Source organism: Physella acuta, unplaced genomic scaffold, assembly GCF_028476545.2.
Source record: "Physella acuta isolate Inbredline_101_S28 unplaced genomic scaffold, ASM2847654v3 ptg000891l, whole genome shotgun sequence".
NCBI classification, from domain to species: domain Eukaryota; kingdom Metazoa; phylum Mollusca; class Gastropoda; family Physidae; genus Physella; species Physella acuta.
This window is the reverse complement of record NW_026732408.1, coordinates 464,094-478,488: the sequence shown is the minus strand read 5'-3', so window position 1 is coordinate 478,488 and position 14,395 is coordinate 464,094. Positions and strand designations below refer to the sequence as shown.

Sequence of the window (14,395 nt, the reverse complement as noted above, 5' to 3'; positions counted from 1 at the left end):
TTCATTGTTCTATAACTGTATGCCATTCTTGTAATCAGCATCCGGTAATTTTTTTCTTCTTCATTTCAGAAAGATCGATCATATCAATGGAACTTGTGCAGTGTTTCTTCCAGACTTTTTTCTCCGGGGGGGCACTTGAAATCTTCGGGGGGGCGGTAAACTTTCTTCGGGGGGGCGGACACTGTTAAAAGTATATATTTTCTATATAAATTATATAAATTTCATTTCGTCCGAGGGGGCGGTAAAAATTTTTCGGGGGGGCTTCGCCCCCCCGAAGAGATGCCTGGAAGAAACTCTGAACTTGTGGACGGTGTAGTCAGTGGGAGGGGGAGGGTCGAGCGTATGACTGAAAATTACCCGAGTTAACTTGGGACGGCAGCCCATCTAGGAGAGTAAACTCCAGTCAAACAACTCCCTTGATGAATTTTCTTTTTTTTTTTATGACGAAGTCTATGGAACCACATCCAGAAATCAAAATAGGCTAAAATCGGAGTCAACAGGCCACAGGCAGTGGCGTAGTTAGGAAAGGCGGGTGGGGCGGTCGCCCGGGCGCCGACCCTAATGGGCGCCAAAAAGGGTAGAAAAAAATTAAAAGCTCAGTCATTGTGTGGCACTAAAGCAAAAACTAGTAACTGGTAAAAAGCGTTACCAACCATTTCAATGGGGGGGGGCGCTTTTTCACTAACATGAATAAATATAATATAAATGAGAGGGGGCACAAATATAGATAATTCTCCCCGGGCGCCGGAAAGGGGACGCTACGCCTCTGGCCACATGGCGTACATCAGGCTGACACGCACAATACTTATTTTTTAAGAACGAAGAAGAAGCCAGGGACCTTTAATACAAAAGTGAAGCACATAGATCTAGATATAGATCTAGATTATTTCCTACAAGACTAATTGTTTGCTATTAGACATTTTTTAAAAATTCAAAATAGGCCCTAAGATCAAATAATTAGGCTTATAGTATAGTCTATGTGAAGCATGAAAAAAACGATTTTTTTCTAATCATAGGCTAGATTCTAGATCTAGCCTAATATACTATATAGTAATAAGCTAACAATAATAATTTATTACCAGAGGAGAAGATAACTCTTAACGAACGTAAACAAACATGGCAGAAAACTTTTATCAGCTCCAAAAAGAAGGAATTTTCAAAAAAATCATTTATGCTGGTGATGGAATCGTGCCTTCGTTTCCAGATGGTGCAAAAGTATGCGTTAATACTTGTTTAATTGTGAATATAAGAACAAAAAGATTTTACATATATCTAGATCTAGATCTATATAAAAAATTATGCAATTTCCAAGACCAAGACCTACAGACAGAACTGAGAAAATTAAAAAAAAAATGTTTAGGCTTACTTTATATTTTATAGACGTCTACTATAGATCTAGATTCTACTTAGTCTATTTTTTTTGTTTTTATGTCTATTTGCGTCGTAGATCTAGATCTAGATATCTGATCTAGATCTAGTACTCGAACTCGTATGTCTGTCATAGTCATGGAGTGTTGAATATATTGTAGATCTAGATTATTGCACACAAATTGTAGTTATTTTCATCAAAAATATAATATTTAGTATTATTTAGGCCTATTATTTATTAGCCTACTATCATTAGGCCAAGGCCTAGATCTAGATCTATAGTCCTACTAAATAAGTAATTAAATTTTAATCATGATAATAGATCTATAAAGGAAAGATAGTTATGGCTTTCCGTCACATCAGCTAGCTCACAGAATCCATTATAATAAATTATATTTTTATACATATAATAGGCAACATTTCATTATCGGACAACAAAAGCAGATGAAGAAAAAACCCTGCTGGATGACAGCAAACACACAGGTAAACCTATGGAGCTGATATTTGGCAAGAAATTTAAGTTGGAGGTTTGGGAGAAACTATTGAAAACAATGACAGTTAAAGAAGTGGCGGAGTTTACCTGTGATACTAAGGTAACTGAATTGTTTTGTTACATTTGAAATCACCTTACTGAATAAATCATTTTCATCTTAAGTAATTTTTTAGGATAAACACATTTTTCAAATTTTAATGGATGTTAAGTTTTACATTAAAGTAGAATTTTGTGGATATTATAGCTATAAATTTTCACCATTCCCAATGTATTTTCTATGTTTATAACTAAATCATATTTGTTAATTGTTTACGCAAGCTTCGATTCACTGAATTCTATTTGTCTGTTTGCTAGTAGTACACTTTGATAGATGTATTTGAAAAAAAAATATATGTAGGGTAGTTGATCCATGCATAATTTTGCTCTATTATTTGTCTTGAGGTAAATATGTGATCAATACATAATTTATCTTGTACACTCTGATAGATGTTTAAATATAAAATGTATTTTTTTATGTTACCAGCATGCAGCTGTTTACCCAGTGGTGGCCAAAAGTTTACGTGATATTTTTAAAGGGAAGACAACCCATTCTCACACCTCCCACTGTTGTGGCATGATGGCACTTTCAGAGCAAGGAATGGGCTACTCTGATTTGGATGAGTTAATGAAATCCCCACAACCTTTAGTATTTACACTTGGTAATTTTAAAAAATTTATTTATGCACTATGGCTGCAGATTTTGACAATGTTGAGGCATTTTGTTCATTTGACAACACAATACAAACACAAATAATATTAATTTCGTAATAAACCATTGAAAATTTTGGTGACCTGAAAGATGCACAATGGAAATTGCGCATAAAAAAGTGCACAAGGGCATTTTTGTTTTCTTAAATTCATTGTAGCATAACATTACATATTTCCTCGAAATATGATATAATTTAAGTGTACTAGTATAATTAGTTTGTATTTTTTCTGTTTGCACAGTTTTCCATTGCGCTGTTCCAATGTTGCATGTATAAACTTGATGTACTTCTCATTAGCCCAATATAACTGTGGATAAACACTTTATTTTTTAAGTTTTTGGTGAGTCATGTGAGATGAATAAACAAGATGGCTGTCATTTAAAATTTCCCAGAACTCCTCACACTTGAGCTTCCTGAACAGTTTGAGCAAGAAAGCTGGTCAATGAATGAAAAGGAGAAACTTGAAAGTGTCCCCAAGCTACGGGAGGCTGGGAATGAAGCTTACTCTAAGAAAAACTATGAAGAGGCTGCCAACAAATACGCTCAAGCTCTTGGTATGCTGGAGGACCTCATGCTGCAGTAAGTAGCCCACATAACTTGATCTCTTGCAGTGTACCCATCCGTCACTTGATTTCTTGCTGTAACTCACAACTGAATTCTTGCAGTGTACCCATCAGATACTTGATCTCTTGCAGTAACGCTCAACTGAATTTCTGGAGTTAAATCATCAAATTCTTGAATTCCTACAGTGCACCCATCAGCTTCAAAAATGGCTTTTTTTTTCTTCCTCCCTGACTCCTCACACTTTTCTTGATGTCCAAGAGTTATTACATATTTTTAAAATTACTTTTTTTTAAATTTAATGTAAACATTTTTTCAAAAAATCTGAATACTTTATTTCTTCTCAGGGAAAAGCCAGGCGATGAAGACTGGAAGAGACTTGATGAAATGAAACGTCCACTGTTGCTCAACTATTCTCAATGCAAACTTCTGACCCATGATTACTACCCTGTGATAACTCATACAACTGATGTTTTAGAGAGAGATCCAGGTAAAGTGGGATAACTAATACAACTGATGTTTTAGAGAGATCCAGGTAAAGTGGGATAACTAATACAACTGATGTTTTAGAGAGAGATCCAGGTAAAGTGGGATAACTAATACAACTGATGTTTTAGAGAGAGATCCAGGTAAAGTGGGATAACTAATACAACTGATGTTTTAGAGAGAGATCCAGGTAAAGTGGGATAACTAATACAACTGATGTTTTAGAGAGAGATCCAGGTAAAGTGGGATAACTAATACAACTGATGTTTTAGAGAGAGATCCAGGTAAAGTGGGATAACTAATACAACTGATGTTTTAGAGAGAGATCCAGGTAAAGTGGGATAACTAATACAACTGATGTTTTAGAGAGAGATCCAGGTAAAGTGGGATAACTAATACAACTGATGTTTTAGAGAGAGATCCAGGTAAAGTGGGATAACTAATACAACTGATGTTTTAGAGAGAGATCCAGGTAAAGTGGGATAACTAATACAACTGATGTTTTAGAGAGAGATCCAGGTAAGTGGGATGACTAATTCAGCTGATGTTTTAGAGAGAGATCCAGGTAAAGTGGGATAACTAATACAACTGATGTTTTAGAGAGAGATCCAGGTAAGTGGGATGACTAATATAGCTGATGTTTTAGAGAGAGATCCAGGTAAGTGGGATGACTAATATAGCTGATGTTTTAGAGAGAGATCCAGGTAAAGTGGGATACCTGATGCTCTAATCATCCAGTAATCAGAATTTGACAAGCTGTCTCCACTTTTTCAGACAACATCAAGGCGTTGTTCAGACGAGGTAAAGCACATGCTGCTGTGTGGAATTTGAAAGAAGCTCAAAAAGATTTTGCCAGAGTTGTGGAACTTGATTCCAGCCTGGAGTCAGCTGTGAAGAAAGAGTTGTCCAGCCTTGAGCAGAGGATTAAACAGAAGGAACAAACAGAGAAGACTTTGCTCAAGGGGATGTTCAGCTGACCTCAGCCACAGCATGCAGTCAGTCAAATGATCACTCACTCAAACCTAGAAATCTCAGTCTTTCAGTCAGCTTTGCTATTTAAAGCTGCACTGAGCTGTTGATTTCATAGCCACAATTTTGGTGAACTAGTTTAAAACTGTGTAAACACAGATTGTAGTTTTTTAAGTTACAGTTTTTACTTTTTAAAATGAAGCAGTCATTTTAATGTGATAACCTAATTTTTTTTCAATAGGCCAACTTAGGCTTTATCATTTCTGTGTTTTTTCACTTTGATGTTAACTTACATTACTTGTATGAGCTGTTACTAAGAATTTTGTTTTATACATTTGATTTGGCCTGTACTTATTGCTACAAAATTGTTTTAAATATTTATCAATTGTTTTAAAAAAGAAACTATTTGCCATATGATTTGCTCTAGGTTTTTCATGTCTTCAGACATGACACAGAGCATTGGTATTGTGTGCAAAATATTTGAATTTTTTATCAGTAAGATGGATCAATGGAAACCTGACACAAGAGTAAAGCAATTATCATGATCATTCTTAGTGACTTGCCAAACTAATCCTTCCTTAATGGCTGCTCAATAGATGCTAGTCTTTGCCACCACTAATTTGTACATTCATTCTTTACATATCTTCATTTCATATTAACAACTAAGTCCTTTTAACAAACCAACAATCATGTGCTAAAGACATTGTGATAATATATATTGTATATAGTTTCAGCTTCTAATTCTGAATATTTTTCTTTTGTTTATAATTAAAGATGTGTTAGATTTACATAATTTTGTTGACTTGTGTTTAAGTATTAAAAAATCAGTTGATGGTAAGAGACGTTCATGTTAATCTATAAAAATCTTAAGTATGACCATCATTACAAAACCTGTATGTTGTCAGTAATCCAGATACTGTTAAATCTAGGCATACACCATGTTTATTAGGTTTTTAAAAAAAAATCCTAATTACATGCAAAACTTACGTTTGTACCAAACATGAAACTTTGCTCAAGAAAGAACACAATGTTTATTGCCAAATACAGAAATTTCTGGTACACAGTTTCCATTTAAAATTTCATGTGAAGCAAGCTAATTATTTGCATCCATCAAAATACTTAGAAGAAGACAACACTTTTACCACAATTTTAAAATCAATATTTTAAGTAATTTAAATGGGTTCAATAAGCATTCATGTCTTTGTTTTCAATTTTTAAATCAAGATAGAATAACAGCACCTACAAAAAATTTGATAACAGAAAAATAACTTAATTATTTTTTGTAGCTTACCTTTTTTTCAATAATTTTTTCAGCTAAGAGTAGAAACAATTATATGAAAATGTTTTAGTTTTTTAAATACCAATCACTGATTACTTTTTATTTTATTATAGAAGGAATCACAACAGCTAGCCTTATGACTGACAATTACAAACGGAGATAAAATTTAATTAAAAGCAAGCATTTAGAAAAATCAAATAATAAATTAGCCATAATGAAAAATCCCTATGTTAAATCAAATGAACAGAAAATTATTCTGCAGATTTTTATTCATAGTTCCTAATCACGTCATAAGCTGGGTTTTGTAAATCTACTCTTGAAGGGAATATCACTCGTAGATTTCCCTGAGCATCAATAACTTTGACCTGTTCTACTGTTAGCTTTTGAGGAAATCTCATGCGACTAGTATCCACTTCTTTTGGAGCTTCTCCCTCCACTTCCTTTTCTCCGACATCTATAAAGTAAATAGACAAATCTTTTGAAACTTTGTTGACCAGAAGTTTATGTTGTTTGACAATGCAACAATAATAAGCTACATGTGTTACTAGATTATTTTATTAAGATTTAATTACATATTAATTAATTTAATTAACATTTTAATATAATAGAATCACAAAACAAAAAAGAAAGGCACAACAAAGGCAAACAATATGTATAATAGTGAAAAAATTAATACTAGGAATCAATAGTCATCTTTTTAAAATTAATTAAACATCCTGTCAAGTTTTGTCATAATGTGAACTGTCATGAGGTCTTAACCTATGAGTTAAGTTTTAAAGAAATCTGTGTGTTAGAAGTTGTTGAAATTTCACTCCCAACTGTCAACCAATGCCAGTTGACAAAAAAATAACAATTGGCTAGTATTATGTAACTTTCAGGCAAACTGACCTGAACCAGGTGTACCAACACCTAGCAGCAAAGTTTCTCTGAGCATCTCCTCCAAAACTTTTTTACACACATCTAAATTAGTTGAACTAGTCACTTCAATCAATATATCAGTGGTTTCTTTAGAAATCTGAAACAATAAGCTAATTACTTTAAAATCATGAACATGTATGTTAGGTTTTATTGAAATTCTAGTTTTGTAAAAAAAAAAAAGTTATTTTTAAATTGATAATTTGAAATTCTAAGAATCAACAGTAAACTAGCAAACATGGTGTGTAGTTACCTTTGTTTTCTCACTGTTAGTTATAGGGGGAAAGGATATGACGTCTCCATCAGCATCCTTTAAACAAGGGTAATGAGTCTTGTCCTTCAAGAGGTCCAGATATCTATCAGATGGATATTTAAATACTGTAAACACTTGGCAAGTCAAAGCTATCTCTTTTTCAACAAGTCTGGTCCAAGTTGAAAAATACAGTTAACAAATTCAAGGGCATTATTATTTGAGCCTGCTTACAAGGGGGGCTTTTTCTAAAACCCTTGAAGACAGATGACAGCTGTTAAAAGTTACAACATTTTTAATAGACCTATAAGTAAGTATGCAGAAAAAGTAGGAGAAATATTTTTGCTAAAAATTTACTACACTCATGCCCAATGGGTTTTTAAAAATGACATACTTATGAATACCACTTAAAGTACTTCTTTTTTTTTCTTTTCTAAATGCCTCAGCTTCATCCCTTAGCTCTTTCATCAAAATTTCAGCTGTGGTCACTTTGGTCTTGAACAAAGGAGTTATCTGTTAATAAAAAAATTTAATGCTGACAAGCAGAGACGGCATGGGGGGGGGGGGGGGGGACTGCATTGGGTGACACCAAGGCAAAAAAAATGCTAGATATATAGAATAAATATGTTCAAAAAATATTTTAAGTAAATACATAATGACGATCGTGACAAGGGGGGTGGGGGTAAAACCATGATGTAAACAAACTATAGAGAAAATAATGCTACACCCAGCTGTATAATAGATTAACATCATTTGTATTTATTGTGAACACTTTAAAGCTTTTACTGGAGGGTGGGGGGGGGGGGGGGAGATGAAACTAACTGCAAAATTTATCAAGAAAGAAAAAGGGGAGGGTATGTGTGACACTGACCATGTGGTGCCGCACTGGATGACACCCAACCTAAGCGACCCCCCTGCTGACTAGTGTTAAAAAAAATTAAAACAGATGTACTATCTTATACATTTCTTGAAATAAGCCTTATGGGTTGATTATGCTGTTTAAGTTTACTAACCTGGATTACATGTGGTCTAAGCGCATCATACACAAGTGGAGCCTTGATAAGCTTGAAATCATGTGTTGCAATTGTAGCTGTTTGTCGCTTTTCACAGATTGATTCATGCAACTTAGTCTGATAAAAAATAAATGACATCAAATTTTTTAATTAATTAGGCTAACGAGTGTGTATAAAGATCACAATGTATAAACAACATGCCTGTGCCTTGGTAAATTAGTACTTGGGCCTGTGATAATTGCCAATAGCTAATTTTGTGCTAAGAGTTATTGTCATTGACAGAAGTTTTTATAGGCCTAATTATAGTGGATTAAAATTATAGTCAGGGTGACATAGACTAATTGTCCTACCTGCAAATTGATGAAGCGTTTGAACATATTATTTGATTTGCTGAAATCCAAATTTTTAATAATGCAACAAACAATGTATTGCCGCACACTCATAACTGCTTGTGTAGCTGTAATGACAAATCCATTGTCGACTTCAAATTGAAGAACTGATATGATGTCGCGCTCCAAATCTTCAACTTCTTTTTTATCCCCTTTCTTCTTATTACTTTTTTTAGACTTGTCTTTCTTATTACCTTTTTCTAGCGCTTGCTGTTTGTCCAACTGAGTTTTGAGGTAGTTTAGTAATGCTTTTGTTGAGTGTTCTGCAAGCTTCAACAATTTCCTATCCTTCATTTTATTATCTACAATAATCACTTCTCTCAATTTTGGACACTCACATAATTCAAGGGGTAATGAATCTAACTTGTTAGATGTTACATCCAATTTGATTAAATGAGTAAGATTAGAAATCTCAGTGGGTATTGAAGTTATTTCATTGTTGGCAGCATCAATTGTGCTTAGCAACGTTAAACTTGGATCACAAACTCCCGGTGGTAAAGCAGATAATTTATTTCTAGCAATACTCAAGTAAGCAAGAACTTTCATGTTGGAAACATCTGGGAAGGACTGCAAGTTATTCAGGTTTGCATTTAAAGACTGTATGTTGACAAGGTTTGAGAGTGTATCGGGTAATGATTCAAGTTTATTTCCTGATATATCAAGAAATTTGAGAGATACTAGATTTCCGACTGAGGAGGGTAGTTCCTTCAATTTATTATTTTCTAGCATCAATGACGTGAGATTGTTCAGATTCCCTAGCTTTTCTGATAAACTTTCTAACGGAGTGCCTGCTATTTTTAATAGGTTCAAGCCAGTCAACGTAAAAACCCCCTCATCTAACCCTCTATCCTCAATTCTTTTATTGATAAATGGACCCTGTAAATTAAGCTCTCTGCGATTTTCGGTCTTAACAGCGAGAACTTCTTCCCACATGCCGGACGCCATTTTGATGCATAGGCATAAACAAAACAATGGAATGTTTTTTCTGCTGGTCAAAGTTAAAAACATAATTTATTAGGCCTACAGGCCAATTGTACATTTAGACTTTTCTACTTTCATATTGTTTTTAATAAATGCTTTTTTTTATCTCAAAACAATTAAATTAAAATGGTGATACGTTAAAAATTGTCATCAAAGTCCTTAAAAATTTAGAAATACATAAATGTTATTATGTATCCAATTTGGCAGCTATTCCAGTACATAATTATAATGCGGTTGGGGGTGGGGGGGCTATTTAATAATTTATATTGGGATTCTTTTTTTTTTAAAAACATTTAGACAATCTACATGTAAATGAAAGTAATTAAACTATTGGTCCTTATAAGACCCAAGACAAAAGTTGTCGCTAAAAGTAACTTGCCACCCTTGTAAACACAAAGCTGAAAAAAATTCTTAAAACAGAGCAATATAGAATCTCAAAACAATTTTATCGATATTTAGGTACTTTTAGGCTGACATAATTAAACTGTTACGTCCATGTGACTTGATTAATATTATCGATAAGAAATTAACTATAGGCCCTCATTACAAAGATGAGAATTAATTAGATATCGACCCATTTGCGCAGCTTGCGCCGTGACCTTTGTTGCCATGGTAATCATGGCTGTACCTTGAACCTAAATTCCATGTTTCCGGTTGCCCATTGGTAATTAAGGCCATGTCGCTTAAGGCGAAACCACAGCACACCTGATCTACGCATGACACAGTGCGCATCTTTGTTTTAACCTCAAGAGGATTTAGATTCAAAACCTATTTTAATTTTTGGATCTCGTTTGTTATCTTACAGAGGAGCAATGTGCTGAAATATAAGGTAAGAATCTATAAATAATAAGGTACTTAATATTTACATTGACATGCCCAAATGTTGACTAGACTAATAATTGGGTCTTCTAAAATTAACCTATATTTTAAAATTACGATTTCAATGGTCCGCAAGCCTAGGAAGGCCCACCGCGATAGAGCCTTAATTTCGCGCCAAATTTCCTGTGATTCTTACATTATTAAAATATCGCATTACTTGATTACTATTAGTATACTATAGGCCTACTAATAATTAATAATTTAGTTTAAGTAGCCTACATTACATTTACTAAATTATTACGGTTGATTAGGACAATTAGGTCTAGAAATCTAGATCTAGACTTTACATTAATTTAATTTTAAGATTTTTACACAAGTTGACTTAAATCTAGATTTCTAGATCTAGGCTCTAGAAAATAGAAAATTTAGACTATCTAGTAGTAAATAGGCATAGAATAGATCTAGATCTAGATGATATTATTAATAAGATAGATAGCCTAATAGATTCTGGATTTAGAAAAACGAATCCAGATTACTAGCTCTATTGATCTATAGTATAGTAACTAGATCTAGTCTAGATCAGATTAGATTTAGAATAGATCTAGATCTAGTAAAAAAATAATCTAGCTTTAGGCCTAGATCTAGTTTAATTCTAGATCTAATTTAATCTATAGGCTAATAGGGCCTACACTAATCTAGATTCTAGATCTAGACTAGTAAGAAATAAAAGGTGCTAGTTAATTTTGATATAGATCTAGATTCTAGATTTAGACCTAGATCTAGAATCTAGATAAGTTAATTAATTATATAATTATAGGCCTATAAGTGTTCATCTAATTCTGCATTAAGTATTAAGTAGGACTAGGCCTATATCAATTCATTAATTAGCCTATTTATTTTAATTCAGTACATTTAGTAGATGAACACAATCATTTAATCATTATGTTTGATTAGGTCATACAAGTACTAGATCTAGTCTAGATCTAGATTCTAGATCTTGTAAAAATAGTGAGACATTGTTAAATGGTTAAGAATAGATTTAGACTAGTGCAGGTATAATTCTCCATCAAGTAGGCCTATATATTTAAATTAATGTAGGCCTATGTATATATCCATAATTAGGCCTATTAAGGACAATTTTAGTACTTGATAATTTTATTAATATTAATTTAATTCTTGACTTGGGTCAATTTGTTTTCTTTGTACATCTTATTTGCTTATAGGCAAGACCAACAAGGTGTAAGAAGGATTGCTAATGTAATCAGAAACTTGATGGCTGAGATAAAGCGGCTGAGGAGAACAGGCTTGTGACTGGGAATAGGTTGGTGGAACTTGTGTACAGCCCTTTCTATGTTCAACCCATGTCTCAGGTGGAAGTACATTCAGTAAGTATGGAGACTGAATTTATTTCTAATGTTTATATTTATTTTATATAGTTTGCAATATGTTGTGCTAGATATATATTTTGTAAAATGGTCTGCTAAATTCTAATTCCATTTGCCCTTCTCTTTTCAGGTACAGTTTTCATGGAGATCCAGCTTTATTCAAGGCTCATCTTAAAGAGAATGATGTGGCTGCTGGGACATGACTTAAGTCTACATTCAACTGCTTGCAGATCTCAAGAAGCCTGGGGTTCCCGTGCAGCGCAGCAAGCACTCAGGCTGATTGGGAAGTTAATTTCTGGTCCTTTGATAAAGCTCATTTACAAGAACGCAATGTGGCGATCAAATGTACTCTGTTTCTTAAAGTCATGAAAGTGTTGTTGACTTCTACTGAGCCTTTCTTGGTGCGACAGCTGGAGAGGTATCTGATGGGAAATCTGATTGGTGGCCAGTTGACTCATAAGTGGGAGCAAGGTGATCAGGGTGTGTCGCAATACAGTGGAAGGACTATTAAAAGACTGCAGCAACAAAACAAAAAACAGCTCTTTACACCATAAGCTACTGGGCAGAGGATGAGGATAATGCTGAGGATTTCAGTCATCGGGCAGAATCACTGGTGGTTGACTTTATAGGAATCTTGTTTTTCTTTCTGAATAATAGCTAAACAGAATTTCAGAGTACTTCTTTCATTTTTAGTATAAAAATGAACTTTATTTTTTAAACATTAGTGTTTTTGTAAATTGTTACTGAAAAAATGATTGCTGTGAATTGTAAACTTATTTTGAAAAGTAATACTAACAATGTTTATAATTAAGTTTAGTGTTCATAGTGTAAAAAAAATATTACATTTTAATTAATTACTTAACTTATTTTTCAGGGTAATTGAAATCAGCTAGATAACCCTAGAATCAGTAGTCAATGTGCTTCTTTTCCTTAGATGTGCTAATTGTATCTAAAGATTAATTATAATTGATACTTTAGAAAATTGTTTTAACACTAAAGCGACTAAAGTGATCCATGAAATTTTTCGTCACCTGTTTTTTTTCCAGCATACATTCAATAAATGGGTTAGATCTAGATCTACTAGTAATTATACTTTAAACCAATATTTTAATGTTTATTCCTTGATAATTAATACTACTTTTCTTCTTAAGAGGGATCGTAATGAGAAGAGGCTAATTTCTTGATTATGTAACTGTTTTACAGTACTGTGTTGATCGTAGATTATACAAGGGTTAAATTTAGGTTGTCACTATGTAATTTATTTCTTTGCTCTTATAAACATATTTTTAAATTATTGCAAAAAATCTTTTTTTTACTTTGCCATTCTCCTAAATGTTTCTATTTTATTAGACGAAATTAAAATTCATGTGGTAATCTGATTACTGTATTTTAATAATTTATATTTCTTTTAGCAAACATTGAAATGTCAGTATGCATAGTTCAGTAGTAATAAACACTGGTACACACTTTGACAGCTGTTTTCTTTTTCTTGTGTTCTATAATTTTATTATGGCCTCCTGATATAGACACTGAATATCAAGGGGGTGGGGGGTGGGGTTGAGAAGGTATCTTTAAGGCAACCAGTTGCTACTTCCATTTTCCATGTGATGTGTGTGTAGGTCTACTCTACTTCATCTACCCAAGTAATATCGTTCATTACAATTACATTAAAGAACTTGTGAAGTAATATGTGCTTATGCATTTCTATTATATAATAGTAGTAACAGTATTAAATATTAATAAATCGATTTACAATAACTAGATCTAGTTTATTTTAAACCTACATTAATTTTTTTACACGGAGTAATAAGTCAATAATAATATATGAATCATGAATGGAATTAAATTACTCAGTCAATCATATCCAGTCCAGTATAACTTAGGCTTTAAGCTTGATTATAATTTTTTAGTTTAAAAAAAATGCGAATCCCGGATGATGCAATAAAATTATAATTTTTTAATTTTTCGAAAAATGCGAATCCGTGATGATGCAATGAAAAAACCATCGGTGCCAACTTTTTTGCTTGCGTAACATAGACTTGAATGACGAAGGTCTAAGCTGTTTAAGCCACGCCCACAAATTTTTAAAAGGCCATATCTTAGCTCCTAATTAAGCTAGAGACACAAAATTGGTATCAATGTGTAGGGAAAAAAATCCTGTTTGTTTGTGATATAATTTTACTCGAAATTAGCGGAGTTTAAAAATTACGAGCAACAGCCTAATCTACATGTAAATGAAAGTAATTAAACTATTGGTCCTTATAAGACCCAAGACAAAAGTTGTCGCTAAAAGTAACTTGCCACCCTTGTAAACACAAAGCTGAAAAAAATTCTTAAAACAGAGCAATATAGAATCTCAAAACAATTTTATCGATATTTAGGTACTTTTAGGCTGACATAATTAAACTGTTACGTCCATGTGACTTGATTAATATTATCGATAAGAAATTAACTATAGGCCCTCATTACAAAGATGAGAATTAATTAGATATCGACCCATTAAGTGACCACTAACGGCAATAAATGTGACACAGAAAAGACCAATCCTCAGTCACACAGAAAAGACAATAAATCCTCAGTCACATAGAAAAGACCAATCCTAAGTCACACAGAAAAGACCAATCCTCAGTCATACAGAAAACACAAATCCTCAGTCACACAGAAAAGACCAACCCTCAATCACACAGAAAAGACCAATCCTCAGTCACACAGAAAAGACCAATCCTAAGTCACACAGAAAA

General features: G+C 33.2%; 2 protein-coding genes and 1 long non-coding RNA gene across 3 annotated transcripts; 2 read left to right on the top strand and 1 right to left on the bottom strand.

Annotated features, from left to right (window-relative positions):
• Positions 1-1,072: 1,072 nt before the first annotated feature.
• Positions 1,073-5,446, top strand: LOC131952842 (AH receptor-interacting protein-like). The gene is made up of 6 exons (XM_059315732.1): positions 1,073-1,215; positions 1,782-1,961; positions 2,385-2,559; positions 3,000-3,186; positions 3,516-3,658; positions 4,429-5,446. Exons 1-6 carry the CDS (start codon positions 1,117-1,119, stop codon positions 4,629-4,631), a joined length of 987 nt encoding a protein of 328 aa, XP_059171715.1. The 5' UTR covers positions 1,073-1,116; the 3' UTR covers positions 4,632-5,446.
• A 170-nt stretch (positions 5,447-5,616) lies between these two features.
• LOC131952841 (leucine-rich repeat-containing protein 47) lies at positions 5,617-9,429 on the bottom strand. The gene is made up of 6 exons (XM_059315731.1): positions 8,431-9,429; positions 8,081-8,197; positions 7,462-7,580; positions 7,071-7,173; positions 6,791-6,917; positions 5,617-6,356 (listed from the first exon to the last, which is right to left on the bottom strand). Exons 1-6 carry the CDS (start codon positions 9,412-9,414, stop codon positions 6,169-6,171), a joined length of 1,638 nt encoding a protein of 545 aa, XP_059171714.1. The 5' UTR covers positions 9,415-9,429; the 3' UTR covers positions 5,617-6,168.
• Positions 9,430-10,052: 623 nt separating this feature from the next.
• Positions 10,053-13,121, top strand: LOC131952832 (uncharacterized). The gene is made up of 3 exons (XR_009388574.1): positions 10,053-10,279; positions 11,493-11,654; positions 11,785-13,121. It is a non-coding gene; the product is annotated as an uncharacterized LOC131952832 (long non-coding RNA).
• The last annotated feature ends 1,274 nt before the right edge of the window (positions 13,122-14,395 follow it).